The sequence below is a fragment of the Trachinotus anak genome, unplaced genomic scaffold (assembly GCF_046630095.1).
Source record: "Trachinotus anak isolate AG129_WGS33_773 ecotype Australia unplaced genomic scaffold, CSIRO_AGI_Tana_v1 ptg000011l, whole genome shotgun sequence".
Taxonomy (NCBI): Eukaryota; Metazoa; Chordata; class Actinopteri; order Carangiformes; family Carangidae; genus Trachinotus; species Trachinotus anak.
Genome location: NW_027273862.1, coordinates 21,715,305 through 21,730,832, shown reverse-complemented (window position 1 = coordinate 21,730,832; position 15,528 = coordinate 21,715,305). Strand labels below are relative to the sequence as shown.

The 15,528-nt window shown below is 40.1% G+C and overlaps 2 protein-coding genes across 2 annotated transcripts in view; both read left to right on the top strand.

Annotated features, from left to right (window-relative positions):
• Nucleotides 1-4,010, top strand: part of rasa3 (RAS p21 protein activator 3) — a 41,691-nt gene extending 37,681 nt beyond the window's left edge. Inside the window, exon 24 of the mRNA XM_071488956.1 lies at nucleotides 349-4,010. Coding sequence (XP_071345057.1) covers nucleotides 349-424 — 76 coding nt within the window. The 3' untranslated portion in view covers nucleotides 425-4,010. The remainder of the gene's footprint in view (nucleotides 1-348) is intronic.
• Nucleotides 4,011-5,899: 1,889 nt separating this feature from the next.
• On the top strand, nucleotides 5,900-15,500 carry pros1 (protein S). The gene is made up of 14 exons (XM_071488950.1): nucleotides 5,900-6,220; nucleotides 6,846-7,003; nucleotides 7,731-7,755; nucleotides 7,855-7,938; nucleotides 8,032-8,154; nucleotides 8,335-8,460; nucleotides 10,035-10,163; nucleotides 10,366-10,606; nucleotides 11,149-11,335; nucleotides 11,513-11,677; nucleotides 11,872-12,040; nucleotides 12,655-12,791; nucleotides 12,913-13,141; nucleotides 14,387-15,500. Exons 1-14 carry the CDS (start codon nucleotides 6,142-6,144, stop codon nucleotides 14,572-14,574), a joined length of 2,040 nt encoding a protein of 679 aa, XP_071345051.1. The 5' UTR covers nucleotides 5,900-6,141; the 3' UTR covers nucleotides 14,575-15,500.
• Nucleotides 15,501-15,528: the final 28 nt, after the last annotated feature.

Below are 15,528 nucleotides of genomic sequence, written 5' to 3'. Positions count from 1 at the left end.
TTTCTAAATAGTTCAACATTGAGCAACCAGCAGGTGGTGCAGTGGTACAGTCCATGATTGCCCGTTATTACTTTAACATGTGCAAAGTATGTTTGAGATTAAATGTAGCAGTTTAAGCATTTCGCATAACTCCAACGGTGTAACTTTAACCGGGACTGTCAGCTGTTTCCTGGATTTTCCCTTCAGCCCAGTCACATTAGCTTTTGGTTTGAACCTCTGTGCTTATTTTGGCTTCCTGCTCTGTTCATCAACCAATAATCTTGATTTATGTTGTATTTCTTTTCTCACTAGACTACTCTGTAACCTCCTGCCAACAAATGAACACCATCTTCCTCTTTGTTTCCACAGGGAGCATCCGATTGGAGACAAGAGTTTTCAGTGCTACATCCGCCAGCAGTCTGAGAGCTCCACCTACTCTATCTAGCCATGGCCCTGTGTACTGTTTCTATGATGCCCAGAACCAGCATATTTTTCTATACTGCAAAAAAATCCATCTTAACTATGCTCTGGATCTAGCATTGGGTTTTAAATCTTTATTTTTCCTTAAGACAAGGTAAAAAAAAAAAAAAAAAAAAAAGGTGAGTCATTTCTCTTGTTTCCAATGCAGTGTATCCATGCTTGAAGGAATATTCCTCTTTTGTTATGACATTTCTGGAAGCAGATGATGCTGCTTTGGAAACAAGTATCGCCTGATATACTGATTTGTTCAGTTGTAAGAAAATAAGATTTTTAAGGCTCACTGCCAGACTGAATGATCTGTGCAGATGGACTTTTTTTGCAGTGTCTCAAGGTGCATCACTCCAGATTCGGAGAAACAGACCTCAGATCCGCAAGAATGGAAAAAGAGGAACAGTTGTGGAGGGAAGGATGGAAACGGATAATGAAGATAATCACACCACACATCTATTTCGGTCTCCTTTCTGTGATGTGATGAGAGAACAAACGTTTTCACTGGACGGTTTTGGCAGTGACCAATACGCACTTTAATCATCTCCAAATCTATGGATGAACAAGCCTCGCAGCACACTTTCAAAAACCTTATTTTATTTGATTTGCATTTGGTTATTGGTATTTGATTTGCATTTGGTTATTTTAAAGGTTGTTGAAATGTTCCGTTGTATTTCACATCTGACAGACCAAACTCTTGAAGGAAACAAAGAGTGTAAACCCCCCTCCCTTTTTTTGGGTAGTGTTGTCCTCCTGTACCTGTTTTTAGTTTCTTCCCTAACCTCCTCAGGAAGGCTGTGAAGGTCGAGGGAACACAAGAAGGGATTGACAGGACCAAGTACAGCCCAGAGCAGCTTGATGTTGGCCATCAAAACCCACTCTACCATTTTATTCCATTTTATTCCTTTTCATCATTGTGCAAACAGATGTATAGGTCCAAGTTTTTAAGCCTTGTTCTGTTATGGTTAGAAATCATGTCCCATGTAGTATCTGGGTTAAAGGAATAGCTTGGTTTTTAAGAGTTTTTCTGTTTTTTTCTGCTTACATTGAGTTTACATTGAGTCAGATAAACCCATGGATGTCTTTGTACGCTGTTTGAAGGTATATTAAACAGTTTGTTGTTGGCTGAATTTATGGATGTCAAGCTGCAGCTTCAGTTTAAACTAAGGAAAAATACACTGGATGGCTGATTAGCTGAACTCCATCTGTGAACCAAGAAATTAGACTAGTTCAAAACCAGTTGCTGTTGATGTCTGAGCAGATTAACCCACTTGGGGGTTGGAGCAAAAATGTCTTGTGGGCCCCTATTAACTCCCACAATTTGTGATTTGTGCATAGGCACAACTTTATTAAGTAAAATGCACTGTGTAACCGCAATAAAAACAAAAATAACAATGTGCTGACAATATACACTCAATGGCCACTTCATTAGATACACCCGTATGTTTCTATTCAGCACACCAGCTCTTCAGTAAATTCTGTTGTCAGGAATGTGTAAATTCAATTATATGTTTATTGGTGAGGATATAGTTAAAGGTGGTGTACTGGACTGCATTCTGTTGAGAGATGCTTTTATCCTTCATATTTACCAACTTGATCAGGGCGTTTGGGCAGTTGCCTCTTTTCCCCAACCCTGGCTGACACACACACACACATCCACGGTGGATAAATATGAGTAAATCCAGAAAAGTAACTGTTGCAGGGAAATATGCATGGAGAACATTTTGCTGGCTTTTAAGAGGTCCCAATACTTGTTCCCGACATCCAGTAAATAAGCTCAAATAAGATCACCATTCAACAAACCCTCAAACTGTATGAAGACGTAATGAAGGCAGATTGTTCCACTCTGTGTAAGTAGAAAAAGTCATTAAAGCCAAACTATCCCTTCAGCTATCACAAAGCAGAAACGATGAGCTCATTAACAAGGATGGTTTTAGCTTCACTTCTAATTAACCCATATACTAACGTTTTAACCAGTCTTGTCTCGAGTTATGATTGTGAAATGGATAGTGTGTTACCGATTGTGTTGCCCAGTTGGCTGCCAAATAATGTAGTTCTGTTTAGAGAGTTAGCTCTTACTTTGGAGAAGCTGCCCCCCGTAGTTCAAAACCTATTTATATGCATTCCTCTGAGAAACTGGCTGCTGTGAATCTCACTGGTCACAATCTGTTGAAGGTACAGGATTTATTGTCGTTAACCAGTTGTGTTGTGTTGTTCTACGCTTCCCAAAGGCAACCACTCACCTTGGCATTCATATTCAACAGCACTCACTCTCGCCAAAAATGTGCACGTGAAGTATAGTTGTAGCCACAGCAATGGTAGCCTCATTTCTGTGCGCCCAGGTGACTACAAACCGCAGATAAATTTTGTATTTTCCAAAAATAAGTACCTGGTTATGTAGCCTCATGGGTGTTCTGGTGGTCACAGGATCCCACACAGTGCCAGTCATCACTTTTCTAAAATTCTTTTTGAAAAGCAAACAAAAAATATCATTGTTCAGATATGTTTTTTTTTTTTATATCTCAAAACCTATAACTGTTTTAAAAACAGACAGCAAATATTCAGATGACTTTTTTTTTTCTTTGAATTTGTTGATCTACAAACTATAAGGACAGTTTGCAAAAATTTGACTGTTTTCTATCTTTGTCTTGTCATACAGATTTCTTGCCGTGTGTCTGAACTGAATGACTGTGGTGTGTGTGTGTGCGTGTGTTTTGTGCGTATGTGCGTGTTTGTGTCAGTATGCGCATGAGTGACTGATATCAAGGGTTGTATTGCCAATTGAATTAACCCAGTGTTACAGGTCAGGAAAGGCAGCGTCCCACTTGTTAAAAGAGAAAAATCACAGCCTGTAATTTTACTGAAGACTGTGGAAACACTGTTATTCTACTCTGGCCTGATATAGTGTATCTCCTCTGTCCTCTTGTATAGAACCACTGATCCTTTTCGAGAAACCTTTGCCAATATATTCTCCACAAACATTTTATGTATGTAACACGATAATAACATTGACGAAACATTATGAGAGCAGCGTTGCTCTAACCTGGTGAGTGTTTGTTTCCACCGGTTTTGGTTTTTTGTTTTTTTTTTTATTTGGCTAAGACCAAGGAGACTCGGACCGAAAGTATAAACCACCAGACATTTCTGTCTCTCATCCCTAACTCGGTAATCCTATTTATTATCATTTAAAGCAAAACCTTCCCAGAAACATCAGCTTGGTTGTGGGGTAATGGAAGTTACAGTAATGGGAGGTCCTCCACCCTGAAGCCCACACAGGAATGACTTATGCAATAATTGTGTTTCAGCATGCAATAATATTAACAACCTTTCAATAAGCCCATCAAATTATCACAAATTAACAACGCACATCTGCTGACCTTTTGCAGTAAAACGCCTCTTCAGAAAAACACATATTATAAAGGGAGAACAGTGTATTTTGTACAAATATTTTAAAAGTATTAAGATAAGCCTGTTATTTGTGTACATAAAACAGTTGAATGAATGGTGAAAACGTGATGTGTTTTTTTCCCTGAATAACTCAATGAAACCAATATTAATGCAAATGTGGTGTCTGTGTCATTTGTTAAAATGATTCTGTTGAATGTATGCGAGACCTTTTTTCACAGGACAGGTGATATGAATAAATCTGCACATTCCTGGTATAGTTTACAGGGACATTTCAGTGAAACAGACATTTAAGTATTGTTATTACTTCCACCTGTTACTTTTCCTTCAATGAAAAGCCAAACATTTGCTGTAAAAAACTCCACAGTCCGTTTCAGGCAAATGCCTTCAAAATGATGTCAAGCTATTTCCCAGTGTGGTCCATTGGCTTCCTTGCTTGTCTATTATAATGATTATTATGATGTTGGAAAAATATTAGTAGTCTTCCAGGGGAATATTGGATATGGAGAAATGTTGATCAATAGTGCATTAATTTCTAGAATAATATATAGCAGAATCTCTATCATGGCATATGGGATTCAAATTGCCATTCAAGTAAACTATGACATATAGGGTTTTTTGCCAAATTTTGCAGCCTGTGCAGCAGTTTCTTTTATTTTATTGTGGAGATTATATGGTTGAATATACTGTATGCTCTCATCTCTCACCCCATATGCAAGCTAACTGAACAACAGTGGGCTCAATACATTTATGAGTGGCTTGAGGTCTGTCAAGCTTGTTTAAAAGTAAAAAGTGAATATTGGATGTGCATTGCTCCAAAAAACAACTCTGGGATTCTCATATTAGCCAATCTAAGTAGCTTGGCAGCTATTTCATGGCTACAACTAACAATTATTACCATTATTGGTCAATCTGCAGATTATTTTGGAGAAAAAACTCAAAGGTATTTAGCTTACTTATTATACATGACAAGGACAAGCAGCAAACCATACTATGTGAGAGACTGGAACCTAAGAAAATGAATTTTTCCTATTTTTTCTGCTTTAAAAATGACCAACATGACTAATCAATAATCAAAGTAAATGCCAATTATTTTTCTGTTGGTCAACCCTTCAATTAATTAATTTGTTTCAATCATGAACTGTTGGTATCAGCCAATTTGATAGGCTGTTATTGGATGGATTATCAATGACCTCTAAGACACACAAAACAACCACAGAGATGCAAGCATGACACAAGGACGCAAAACACACAAAAGAACAACAGACACACAAATTACTACAGAGAGGCACAAATGACCACAAAGGAATGTAAAAAAAAAAAAAAAAAAAAAAAAAAAAAAACACAGAGAAGTCTGAAAGAAGCATAGGCAGTCTGGTGGTGGTGGGGCTTTTACTTGTCTGTGACCAGGGGCCCATTTCCCCTTTAATAGCACCGGTGCCTCTCTGTGAGGTTTTTACCAGGTTCAGGAAAATTGTTGATAACTCCAAGTCGATCTCAGAAACACTAAACCACTAAACCATGTGAATCCCATGGACAGACAAATGGTGTTTGCTCACAAAGACGCTGATTCATTGACTTGCCAATGCATCACACAGTGGAAGAGCAATGGAGATTGTTGTTTTTCTCACCAATTCAGGTGACACTTCTTTTGATTTTACTTTTATTTATTTATTTTTTTATATTTTTATATGAAATTATGATTTCAGATTTCCAGAAATGCCATTATTCCACATGGAGAGGTTATTGTTTTTGTGTATTTGCATATATGTATATTTGTATGTATGCAGACGACATTATGTACTTTATTAGAGATTCTTGTGACAGTTCTGTTGTGTTTTTAGCCTTATTCATATGAAAAGAAGACTTGCTGCCCCATGTCAACAATCTATGCTGTGTTGTTGCTCCATCGCCTGTGCGTATGAGAGCGCCGCCGGAAATCCTCTGCGCCCCCCATGACCTCATGCCCTGGCTTGTGTTTAGTGATGTCTCCGCAGGAGGCCGGTCGACCACCACCTGCAGCCCCCCAGAGCAGCGGCAGCAGCAGCAGCAGCAGCACGGCGGAGTGACAGCGCTCCCTAGCTGCCTCCCCTCACTCCCCTCCGTATCTGCTCCGCTGGCAGCCTCCTCCACTCTCTCTCTCTCTCCCTCTCTCTCTCTCTCTCTACGAAAACACTTTCGGGAAGAATAAAGTTTTTTTTTTTTTTCCCCCCCTCTCACACGGACCTGCACTCAACCCAGACTTTACCCGGAGCCAACCCGTGGCCTAGCAGGAAGAACGGCTCGACTATGTGGAGAAAGAAAGGGGCGCTTGGGGAATCCTTGGCTTGTCTCGTGTTTCTTGTGACGCTCGTCGACGCTCATCGATGTAAGTGTTTTGGATTTCGCGATTTTACGCGTCGAGCTCCGCGTCGTGAAGTGATCCGCGCAATAGCCCGTGTTCAGTGTCATTGCCCCCACTTTGAAACGAGCAGCGTTTCTCAGCTTTGGGACCAAATGTGATCAGTTTAAAACTTTTTTTTTTTTTTTTTTTTTTACATGGTGGCAGCAAACATGGAACAGAAAGTGCGCAGGGGTCATGACTCCTTCCTACACCGTGAAACAATGCTTGGACAACGTGCTGCTTATTACAACAACTAGGGGGTCATTTCTGGGAAATAACGGTTTCGCAATGACCTTTTTTTTTTTTTTCCAGGCCAATTCATAGAAGAGTAATTAGGCTGTCCAGTTTGTCCATGCAGGCACCAGCCACATCAGCCATCTGTCATGGGGAAACAGAGGACTGAAATTCCTGCTGGGATCAGTCGTGTTCTTACAATGTAGCTTGTATTAAACACACTTGTGAGAGTATCACTCCTGGTGACTTAGACTGTGTTAGGCTTGTTCAGTCCTGACTGTTGTAAGCATGCAAGCAACACTGACAGTGGAAAGATAGCTTTGCATATTATTATTATATTTAATCGAGTATGTTTGTGTATCCATGTCTGCCATAGTCCTGAGCCAGAGCACAGCTACCCAGTTCCTGAGAAGGCACAGGAGAGCCAACTCTCTGTTTGAGGAGAGCAAGAAGGGCAACCTGGAGAGGGAGTGCATCGAGGAGCTGTGCAACAAGGAGGAGGCCAGGGAGATCTTTGAGAACCAGCCGGAAACAGTAAGAGGAGTCGTGACCCCCTCCAGACCTCCTCATCGCTGACCACGTCTCTGATTTCAGCAGCAATTCTAGTAGTGAATGAAGTCAAAGGGTTATGGTAGTTCTGTTCCGATTATCTAATCGAGAAAAGAAGAAGTGAAAACTCAGATTCAAGAGAGAAAGTGAAAGAAAATGCAAGCCAGAGATCAGACTAGGGTGACATTTAAATCATTTTCTCAATGAATCAATGTTAGTCTGTAACTTGTAAGAAAACAACAAAAAAAAACCCCATCAATCTCAGTTTCCCAGAGCTGACCTCTTCAGATGTCTTGTTTTGTCAGTAACACAGTCCAAAATCCAAATGTAGATTATTACAGAGGACTAAAAAAAGCCAGCAAACGTTCCCTTTTGAAGAGATTTTTTTGCACTTACTAAATAAAAACAACTAACATCAATATTGAAAAGGTTTTTTTTTTTTTACCTGACTTATCATTTCTGCTTTAGATCAGATGCTTTATCTTTAGAACATTTCATTTTCTTCCAGTAAAATTTAGAAATTGAACTTAAAAGGTTTAGCCTGATTTCCTCACTGAGGCTTTGATTTGGACCAGTGCATTGATTTAGAGTGGAGCTGGCTGTAAAACCACTCTCTGCACACACTCTCCTCTCTTTGTCTTCTTGTTCTTATTGTCAAATGTGTATTTTAAGGTCTTGTTGAATCTCCATTTGTTTATTGTGTTTTTCCCAGGAATACTTTTATCCCAAATATGTTGGTAAGTTTGTACAATTTATCATATTTCTTAATATGTTGTGTTATAATCTTTGCTTTGCCTTAACTAGCGTATCCTGATAAAGACCACTCTTTTTTGCAGTGTGTCTGGGTTCGCACCGTGTTGGCATTAACAACCACGACTCAGATTCTGCCGTCCCATCGGACCTTCGCACCTGTGTGAGAGGTGAGGGGTTTAACCGAGGCTAATAAAGGGACGATGTTTGTACTTTTCTGTCAGTTAATCACTGTTGGTTAAACCCTTTTCGTTGCATGGCAGAGATCAGTAACCAGTGCACGCCGTTTCCATGCTACAAGGAGGGTTCAGAGCGCTGCGTGGACGGCCAGGCCTCCTTCACATGTGTGTGTAAGCCCGGCTGGAAGGGGCTGCGCTGCGAAGATGGTGAGCCCTGATACATGAGTTGGGATTTCACATGTTTGAGTTGATCTTAGACATCTTTTATTATTATCGCATACCTAAAATTAGACTTTATTCAGCTTCAAAGCTGATAAATTGAACTGCTTAAAGAATGGTTGAATCCGATGCTAAAACATGTTGTTGTGTGATGTGTTGACTGGGCAGACATCGATGAGTGCTCAGATCCAGAATTTCCGGCGGGATGTAACCAAAAATGTTACAACATTCCTGGTAGTTTCCACTGCTTGTGTGAGGATGGCTACTTCATCAATAACAAAATCGCCTGTGAGGGTAAGGCTCCATTCATTTGAGTTGCAATGTGCACAGCTGAACTGCAGTAATGTTAAAGTTAAATTCATTTCAAAACCACCAAAGGGCAGAAACGCAGAATAAAATTAGCTTTTTCTGTGTGCATCACTGGCTTATGTCACATATATGAAGACCATCTGGCTGTTTCACTGTCCCTATGGAAGAGGAACATATAGTGCCACTAAGCAGCTGAGAAAACACAGACACACAGTGTGTTCCTCTTTGTGATAACTTTCCTTATATTTACTCGTATGAATGGTGGAACCCTGCACACTTCATAAAAAAAACTCTGTTCTCCCAGCTGTTGTCGTCAGGGCCCGCACCATTTGTTATTTCTAAAGCTGATCAGAGTTGACCTCTTATGTAACAGAAAGTGAAAAGCTTGTAACATATGAAAAGATGGTCCTTCCTTTTTTCTGTGAACAGACCACCACTCTCATAGTTTTTAGATGCTTGCTGTTCTGCATATTTCTCTCTGCCCTATTTTGTGTTGGCAGCTCAGTCAGTGTTTATCTTTGAGTGTGTTTAATGCTTGTTGAGTTCAAAGTCTTCAAAAACATGGACTGAGTCACTTTGGTAAATTTGCTTTTTGCTTTCTTTTTTTTTTTCTTTTTTTTTTAATAGGCTTTTGAGATTTACAGATGGTTTTGTAGCCAGTCAATACAAAACCCAAATTATGGGATGTTTTGATGTTTGAGCATTCAAGTTGACTTCAATTAGTTGTTATATATATTTTAAGTTATTAATTGGGGCATTTTATGCGTTTATTAGATAGCAGCACTGGCGACAAACAGGAAGTGCAGGGAGACAGTAGGGGAATGACACATAGTAAAACGTCCAACTGGCTGATTGTCAAACTGGGGACTTGCAGCTCAGGGCACTTGAGCCCAAGTTTTATGCCCCATAACCATCCATCTATCAATTATTTTATATTTATCTGTTAATTACATTTTAATTAATTTAATAAAAATACTGAAAACTTTTAAAATTGCTTACTTTCTTCAGCAAACAGTTTAAAACCCAGAGATGCTCAATTCACAGTGATATTTTACAGAGAGCAGTGGCAAATATTCACAGGTCAGAAAGTAGAACCACTGAATGTTTTTGTTGTTGTTGTTGTTTTTTTTATTGCTTTATAAATGGCTTCAGTTAAATATCAAACATGTTGCTGATTATTTTCTGTCTGTCGGAAACTGATATCTGCATGCCATGCAAGAGGACTGATGTGAGAATTGGTTTTCACAGCATCCAAATTCTTATTTCTTGTCTGCGAGGTTTAATTTTACAGTACTTGTCAGTACAGTTCTTGTCACTGAAGATAGTTCTTTGTGACTTTATTTATGATTTCTATTATGCAATGATTTGAAACATTGAGTATAAGCATTGCCATTATTGTAATTTCTCTCATATTTGATAACTTCATCTATGTACCAAAATTACATTTGCAATCAACACCATACAGTTTAGTCACCATTTTTTTTTAAATCAGATCATTCATAATACAAATTCCAACAAAACCATTTTCCCATTGTCACTTTTGATTTACTGTTTTGCAGATGTTGATGAGTGCCTTCTGTATCCCCATATTTGTGAAGAACCGGCTAAATGTGTCAACACTCCTGGCATGTATGAGTGTCAGTGTCCACAGGGATTTAAATATAACTTCACTTCCAGAACCTGCGATGGTGAGACCTCAATTTATTGTTCCTGTCTTACCTCCTAGAGTCTGACGGGTGACAAAACGAACTACTCTAGACCATATTTTTGTATGTTAAAAATCCCACTCATGGTTCGCATATTGTAATCCCACACCTTCTATCAAAAAGCCACCGCAGACATTGAGCCAGAGATCACTGCCTGTAAATGTTTCCTGTCCTGTTGTTTCAGATGTGGACGAGTGCGAATTGAACGTGTGCGACGGCACTTGTATTAACACAGTGGGCAGCTATGCTTGCTACTGTGATGGCCGTGAGGGGTTTCGTTTGGCGGAGGGTGAACGATACTGTGAACGAATCCCTGTTTGTGTGGACCTGTATGACCACAAACACTCCGAGATGCTTTACCTGGGGGAGCAGTTTGCAGGCCTACCTGTCATCTATCTGCGTTTCCGCCTGCCGGAGAACACAAAGTAAGTCTTCATCAAACGCACACAAATGAAGTGGACTTATTTTCTTAAAGAATCACAAAAGTGTTGTGTTTTAGTGTGTGTTTTATCCTACATTTAGTGCAATATATATACAGTGGGGTCCAAAAGTCTGAGACTATTTTCCCATTCAAGTGAGTGGTTGGGAACGATAATTAATCACAGTGAACATCATTTATACATTTCTCTCTTTGCGGCATTATGCAACAACAATAATGTAGAGCATGAAAGTTGATTTTTCTGCCAAGAAAAAAATGTCCACTCATTAGCTTTTTCCAGAATTTCTGGATGAATCATAAGATGTGGTTGGAATAAAAATGTTATTTTGATAGTGACTAATTCATTTTAACCTATTCCAAGCAAGTTTAAGCCTGTAGGGGCAGATTTTTATACTATACTGTATTTTAGGGGAATGAGATGTACACGGTTTTTAGTGAAAACATGCAAAAGCATTTATACAGACAATGCACTTTTGAACATAATTAGAGTCTGAATACTGTGTAAACTTCTTCTCCTGTCATTGTTAGGTTTGCAGCAGAGTTTGACTTCCGTACATTTGATCCTGAGGGAGTTGTTCTGTATGCTGAGTCCTCACAGGACTCGTGGTTCATGTTGGGACTGAGGGGCGGTCGCATCGAAGTGCAGTTCAAAAACCAGCACACATTCAAGGTCACCAGCGGAGGAAAAGCCATAAATGATGGACAGTGGCACGTGGTGAGAAAGCATGTACTCAGTTAGCTCCCCTGTGGCTGACAAACAGTAGCAGTAGCAGTAGCTGAAGCGCTAATTGATCAACTGAACTGCTGAAAAGTGGACTGTGTTGTGGTTACTGTGCGCTCTGGTGCTTAACTGTGTTAAGTTGTGTAAAATAGTGTCATGTGTAACGTGCAGATCTCTGTGGATGAACTGGAGAGCAGCATCAGTGTGAAGATCAGCAAGGAAGCTGTCATGAGCATCAACAGCCCTGAGAGTCTCTTTACTTCAGTTAATGGCAAACTAGAGACCAAGGTCTACATCGCTGGTCTGCCCAACCGTACTGACAACATCATCAAACATGTAAGCCGGTCCTGTGAAAGCGTGCACATACAACCAAATCAGCCAGCAGACATGTTGGATTCTTTTTTTCTTGTCACAACAGGACTTTCATAAATAACAACAGCGTTAAGCATATATGTGTTGCATTGGTTGACTACGATGCCGTACTTATCAAATCCATACCGCTGTACTCTGTGTTTCCATCCGTCTGACAGATCAACCCTCGACTTGACGGCTGTATCCGGGGCTGGAACTTGATGAATCAGGGAGCATCTGGGGTAAAAGAGGTCATCCAGGAGAAGACAAGTAAACATTGCTTTGTGTATGTGGAACGCGGATCTTTCTTCACTGGGGCGGGACTAGCACACTTCAACATTGACTACAGTGAGTAAGTTAAATTTATTAATCCCTATGGGAAAATTTGGCCTCTGCATTTGATCCATCATGACTCATTAATGAAGCACTGAGCAGCCGCAGCGCAGTGCTGCAGGATCAAAAGTAGTTTTGAGCATGGTGCTCTGGATTAAAGGTAGTGACGGGAGTGTTATAACATGCCTATGTTTTGGGGTGGGAGGAAACTGAAGCACCCGGAGGAAACACTTGAACAAAGGAGCATGACAAGACCCTGGTGGGTTTTGAACAAAGACCTATTTCATGTAGAATTACAGACCTGCACAGGTACAAAACATATATATACATATATGGTAGGTTCCACTGTAGGTGTTGCACAGATGTGTGTTCCATGAATTCCACATCATTTCACGTCATGACAGAACCTTTCAGGGCATTAGGAAGACTGACTTTCTTTATTTAGACTTGCCACTGTGTGATTTGATGATATTTGTGTGATATTTGCAAGAGTTGAGTAAAGCTGGAACACGAGGTCCTTCAGTTCAGGTAAAAACTAGGAAATTAACAAAGTAAATGGTCCTAAATTTCCAACCTGACAAAAAGAAATGTATTTGTGTTTCCCTCTGTATATGGGTGTGTTTAACTAGGTGATTCTGGGAGCTGGAATGTGGATATAAAGATGAATATACGTCCATCCAGTGACACAGGTGTCATCTTTGCTCTTGTCTACAACAACACAGTCCCCCTGTCGGTCGCTGTGGTAACGATGAGAGGAGAAGATGCTGTGAGTTCATTCACACATTTGTTGGAAATAAGCTCATGTGTATCTCTGCATATCTTCACACATATACAAGCACAAACGCACAAAATTAAACTTTGCCATGCCATTGCCCTCCATGCTCCAGAACTTGCAAATGTTCATGGACGGTGTCTCCGTGGCAAGGCTGGACTCACTGATGCTGTGTTACCCCGAGCGGCTGACCCTGCAGCTGAATGTGACTCCCACAGAAATCCAAATCTCAGCCAACTCCTCCACTGTCAGCTACATGAACTCTGAGGCGCTGCAGGAGGCACTGAAGCACCTCAACGCCACCATGCAGAACCCCATCAGTACATATATTGGTGGGATCCCAGGTTAGTCAAGACAGCAGGTACAAATATCTAAGTACAGAGTAACACTTTGAAGATACCTTGGAGCAAATGTATAAGTTACATATGGTCACCATGATCAGGCCAATGTGGCCAATGTGTGAGCGATTTCTCTGACATTTCCTAATAATGGAAATTAGTTTTAAAGCAAACATAAATGGAGTATCCTGTTGATTATGCTCTAAGAGCAAGACCGCAGGCTGCTCTGTACTGAATCTACTCAAGCGAAAGTAGATTTGCAGGTTTGTTAAACTATCCCAAAAACCACCAGTACATGAAGAAAAGACTAGAGTGAGTGGTTGCTTGCAAGCATTGACACACCCACTGCTACAAGCAGGCAAATTTGCACAATTAGTTTGCCTCCAGTGGGTCTTCTCCTTATGAGTCTGCAGCCATGCTAGCGACTCTGTGAGTCAACATTCTATCATATTCATTGTGACACTAAACACAAAAGTACACAGCAGAGGATGATGGGAATATCAATAGTTTTACAGAATTTTGGTTAGAAACCAAAATACTCGACAATTTGAATTTTTGACCAGATGATGGCACTAGATTAAAAGTTAAGGACATGAAAATCTTTATAAATGTTCACAGCAGTCCACCCAATTGTTGTTGAGATATTTCAGTTTGGACCACACTGGTGGACCCACTAACAGACATTAGAACCATGCTGTTAGCATTGCTAAAAACTTTTTCAATTGTTATTTTACCTTCCTCTGAACAAACAAGGTTTGTTGGAGAATGTATGACCGAATACATGAGTTCAGTAAAGTTTGTTAGATTCTATTACCATACTTAAGTCAAGAAGTTTTGTTTGTCACTAGCCAGTCCAAAAATACGATGGTCCATGTTCTGACTTACAGTAAAGCACATTAAGACAGTGTTAACCTCACTTCACTCTATTCCAGTGAGCATCACAACTTGTATTCTAGGAAGGCCAAGGTCAAGCGTCTGTAAAGTGAACTGTTATCCTGCTAAACCTGTGTGACATTTCATAAGACATTTCATTTCATGAAAGGTTGGTCTGTGTCCAGACAACAAGATTAAAGTCAAAAGGGGAAATGGGCATTTGCTGTCGTTTCTCTAATTTTTCACTTAATGTGTTTGTTATTTTGTTGTTTATGTTTTTTGTTTTTTTTTATTGTGTACCGTGTTATAATCTTGCTCTTAAAAAGAGCTATATATAACACCATGTCTCATTATTGTCATTCTCCCTGACTGTCCTAGATGATGTTCCATTTCCTGCCACCCCTGTGACGGCGTTTTACCATGGCTGCATGGACATCTCTATCAACGGCCAGCAGCTGGACTTTGATGAGGCTCTCAGCAAACATAACAGTATTAAGTCCCATTCCTGTCCTCCATTCTCTCCCCCTGAAAGCCACCGGGATGCCCCGCACCCATATAGAAAGTGACCTTAATTAAAAGCAGCGTCACACGCCCTCACATTAGGCAACGTCCCACTGTGGCCACGTATTGGGATATTTTGGAAAGAGAGAGATATAGAAGAGAGAGACGGTTATAGTCATTTTTGTCGACTTTCTCTGATGGGTTTATGTTAAGCTTTGTCATGTTCTTTTCATCCATACAGTATTTTTGCTCCTGTCCCGGCAGCATTTTGTTCAGTTTTTTTGTGCTTTTAGAAAGGCACAGTGAAAACTGGCTTGCCAGTGAGCTTGTCGGAAACTGGATGGCTGGATGATGTAGTTGTAGCAGTTTGTTGCAGTGAATTTAATTCTTTCCAAGAAACTTTGAAGAAGAGCTGAGCTCTGCAGCACACATACCATGTATTGAGCAAGAGATTATATTTGTGTAGAAACATAAACAAATGGTCACCGTTGACCAGGCTGTGAGACCACCTGCATCTTTTTCCATGCTGTTGAATCATGGTACTATCTGTAAATTCTCTTCAACGCTGGTCTTGTGGAGGCAGACCTCTGGAGACAACTAGCCGACATTGTGGTGGTTGGTAGTGGCTGTGAAAACCACAGAGGAGAAAGCTGAGCCTCCAAGCTTTCAATTCAATTCTGTTGCATTTTCTTGATTGAATCACCATGCCTTCTTGGAGCTCTGCCTTCCTGAAGTAGTATAGTAACTTTTAGAAACATGGTTTATCATCTTATTGTTCCCAGAAGCCACCATGGTTGTTGCCAGATGTATCCACCTATCATTATGGCTGGTCTTGTAAGACTATTACAACTTTTGTCGTTCTTCTGTTTCTGTCCTCGTCTTCAGGGTTCACTTTGTATATAAAACAATCTATAATATATAACTTAAAATTAGTTGTTCAGTGTTGTTTGTTTTGTGTTTGTTAAAATAAAACGATATCAAAGCAACTTGGTCCTGTTGAATTTCAGTATTGCAGTCTT

Excerpts from the sequence above, each read along its gene's own strand:
- pros1 (XM_071488950.1), top strand. The coding sequence starts at position 6,142 with ATGTGGAGAAAGAAAGGGGCGCTTGGGGAATCCTTGGCTTGTCTCGTG. Across the intron at positions 8,461-10,034 it reads TAACAAAATCGCCTGTGAGG|ATGTTGATGAGTGCCTTCTG; the intron begins GTAAGGCTCCAT and ends ACTGTTTTGCAG. Across the intron at positions 12,792-12,912 it reads CGATGAGAGGAGAAGATGCT|AACTTGCAAATGTTCATGGA; the intron begins GTGAGTTCATTC and ends TCCATGCTCCAG.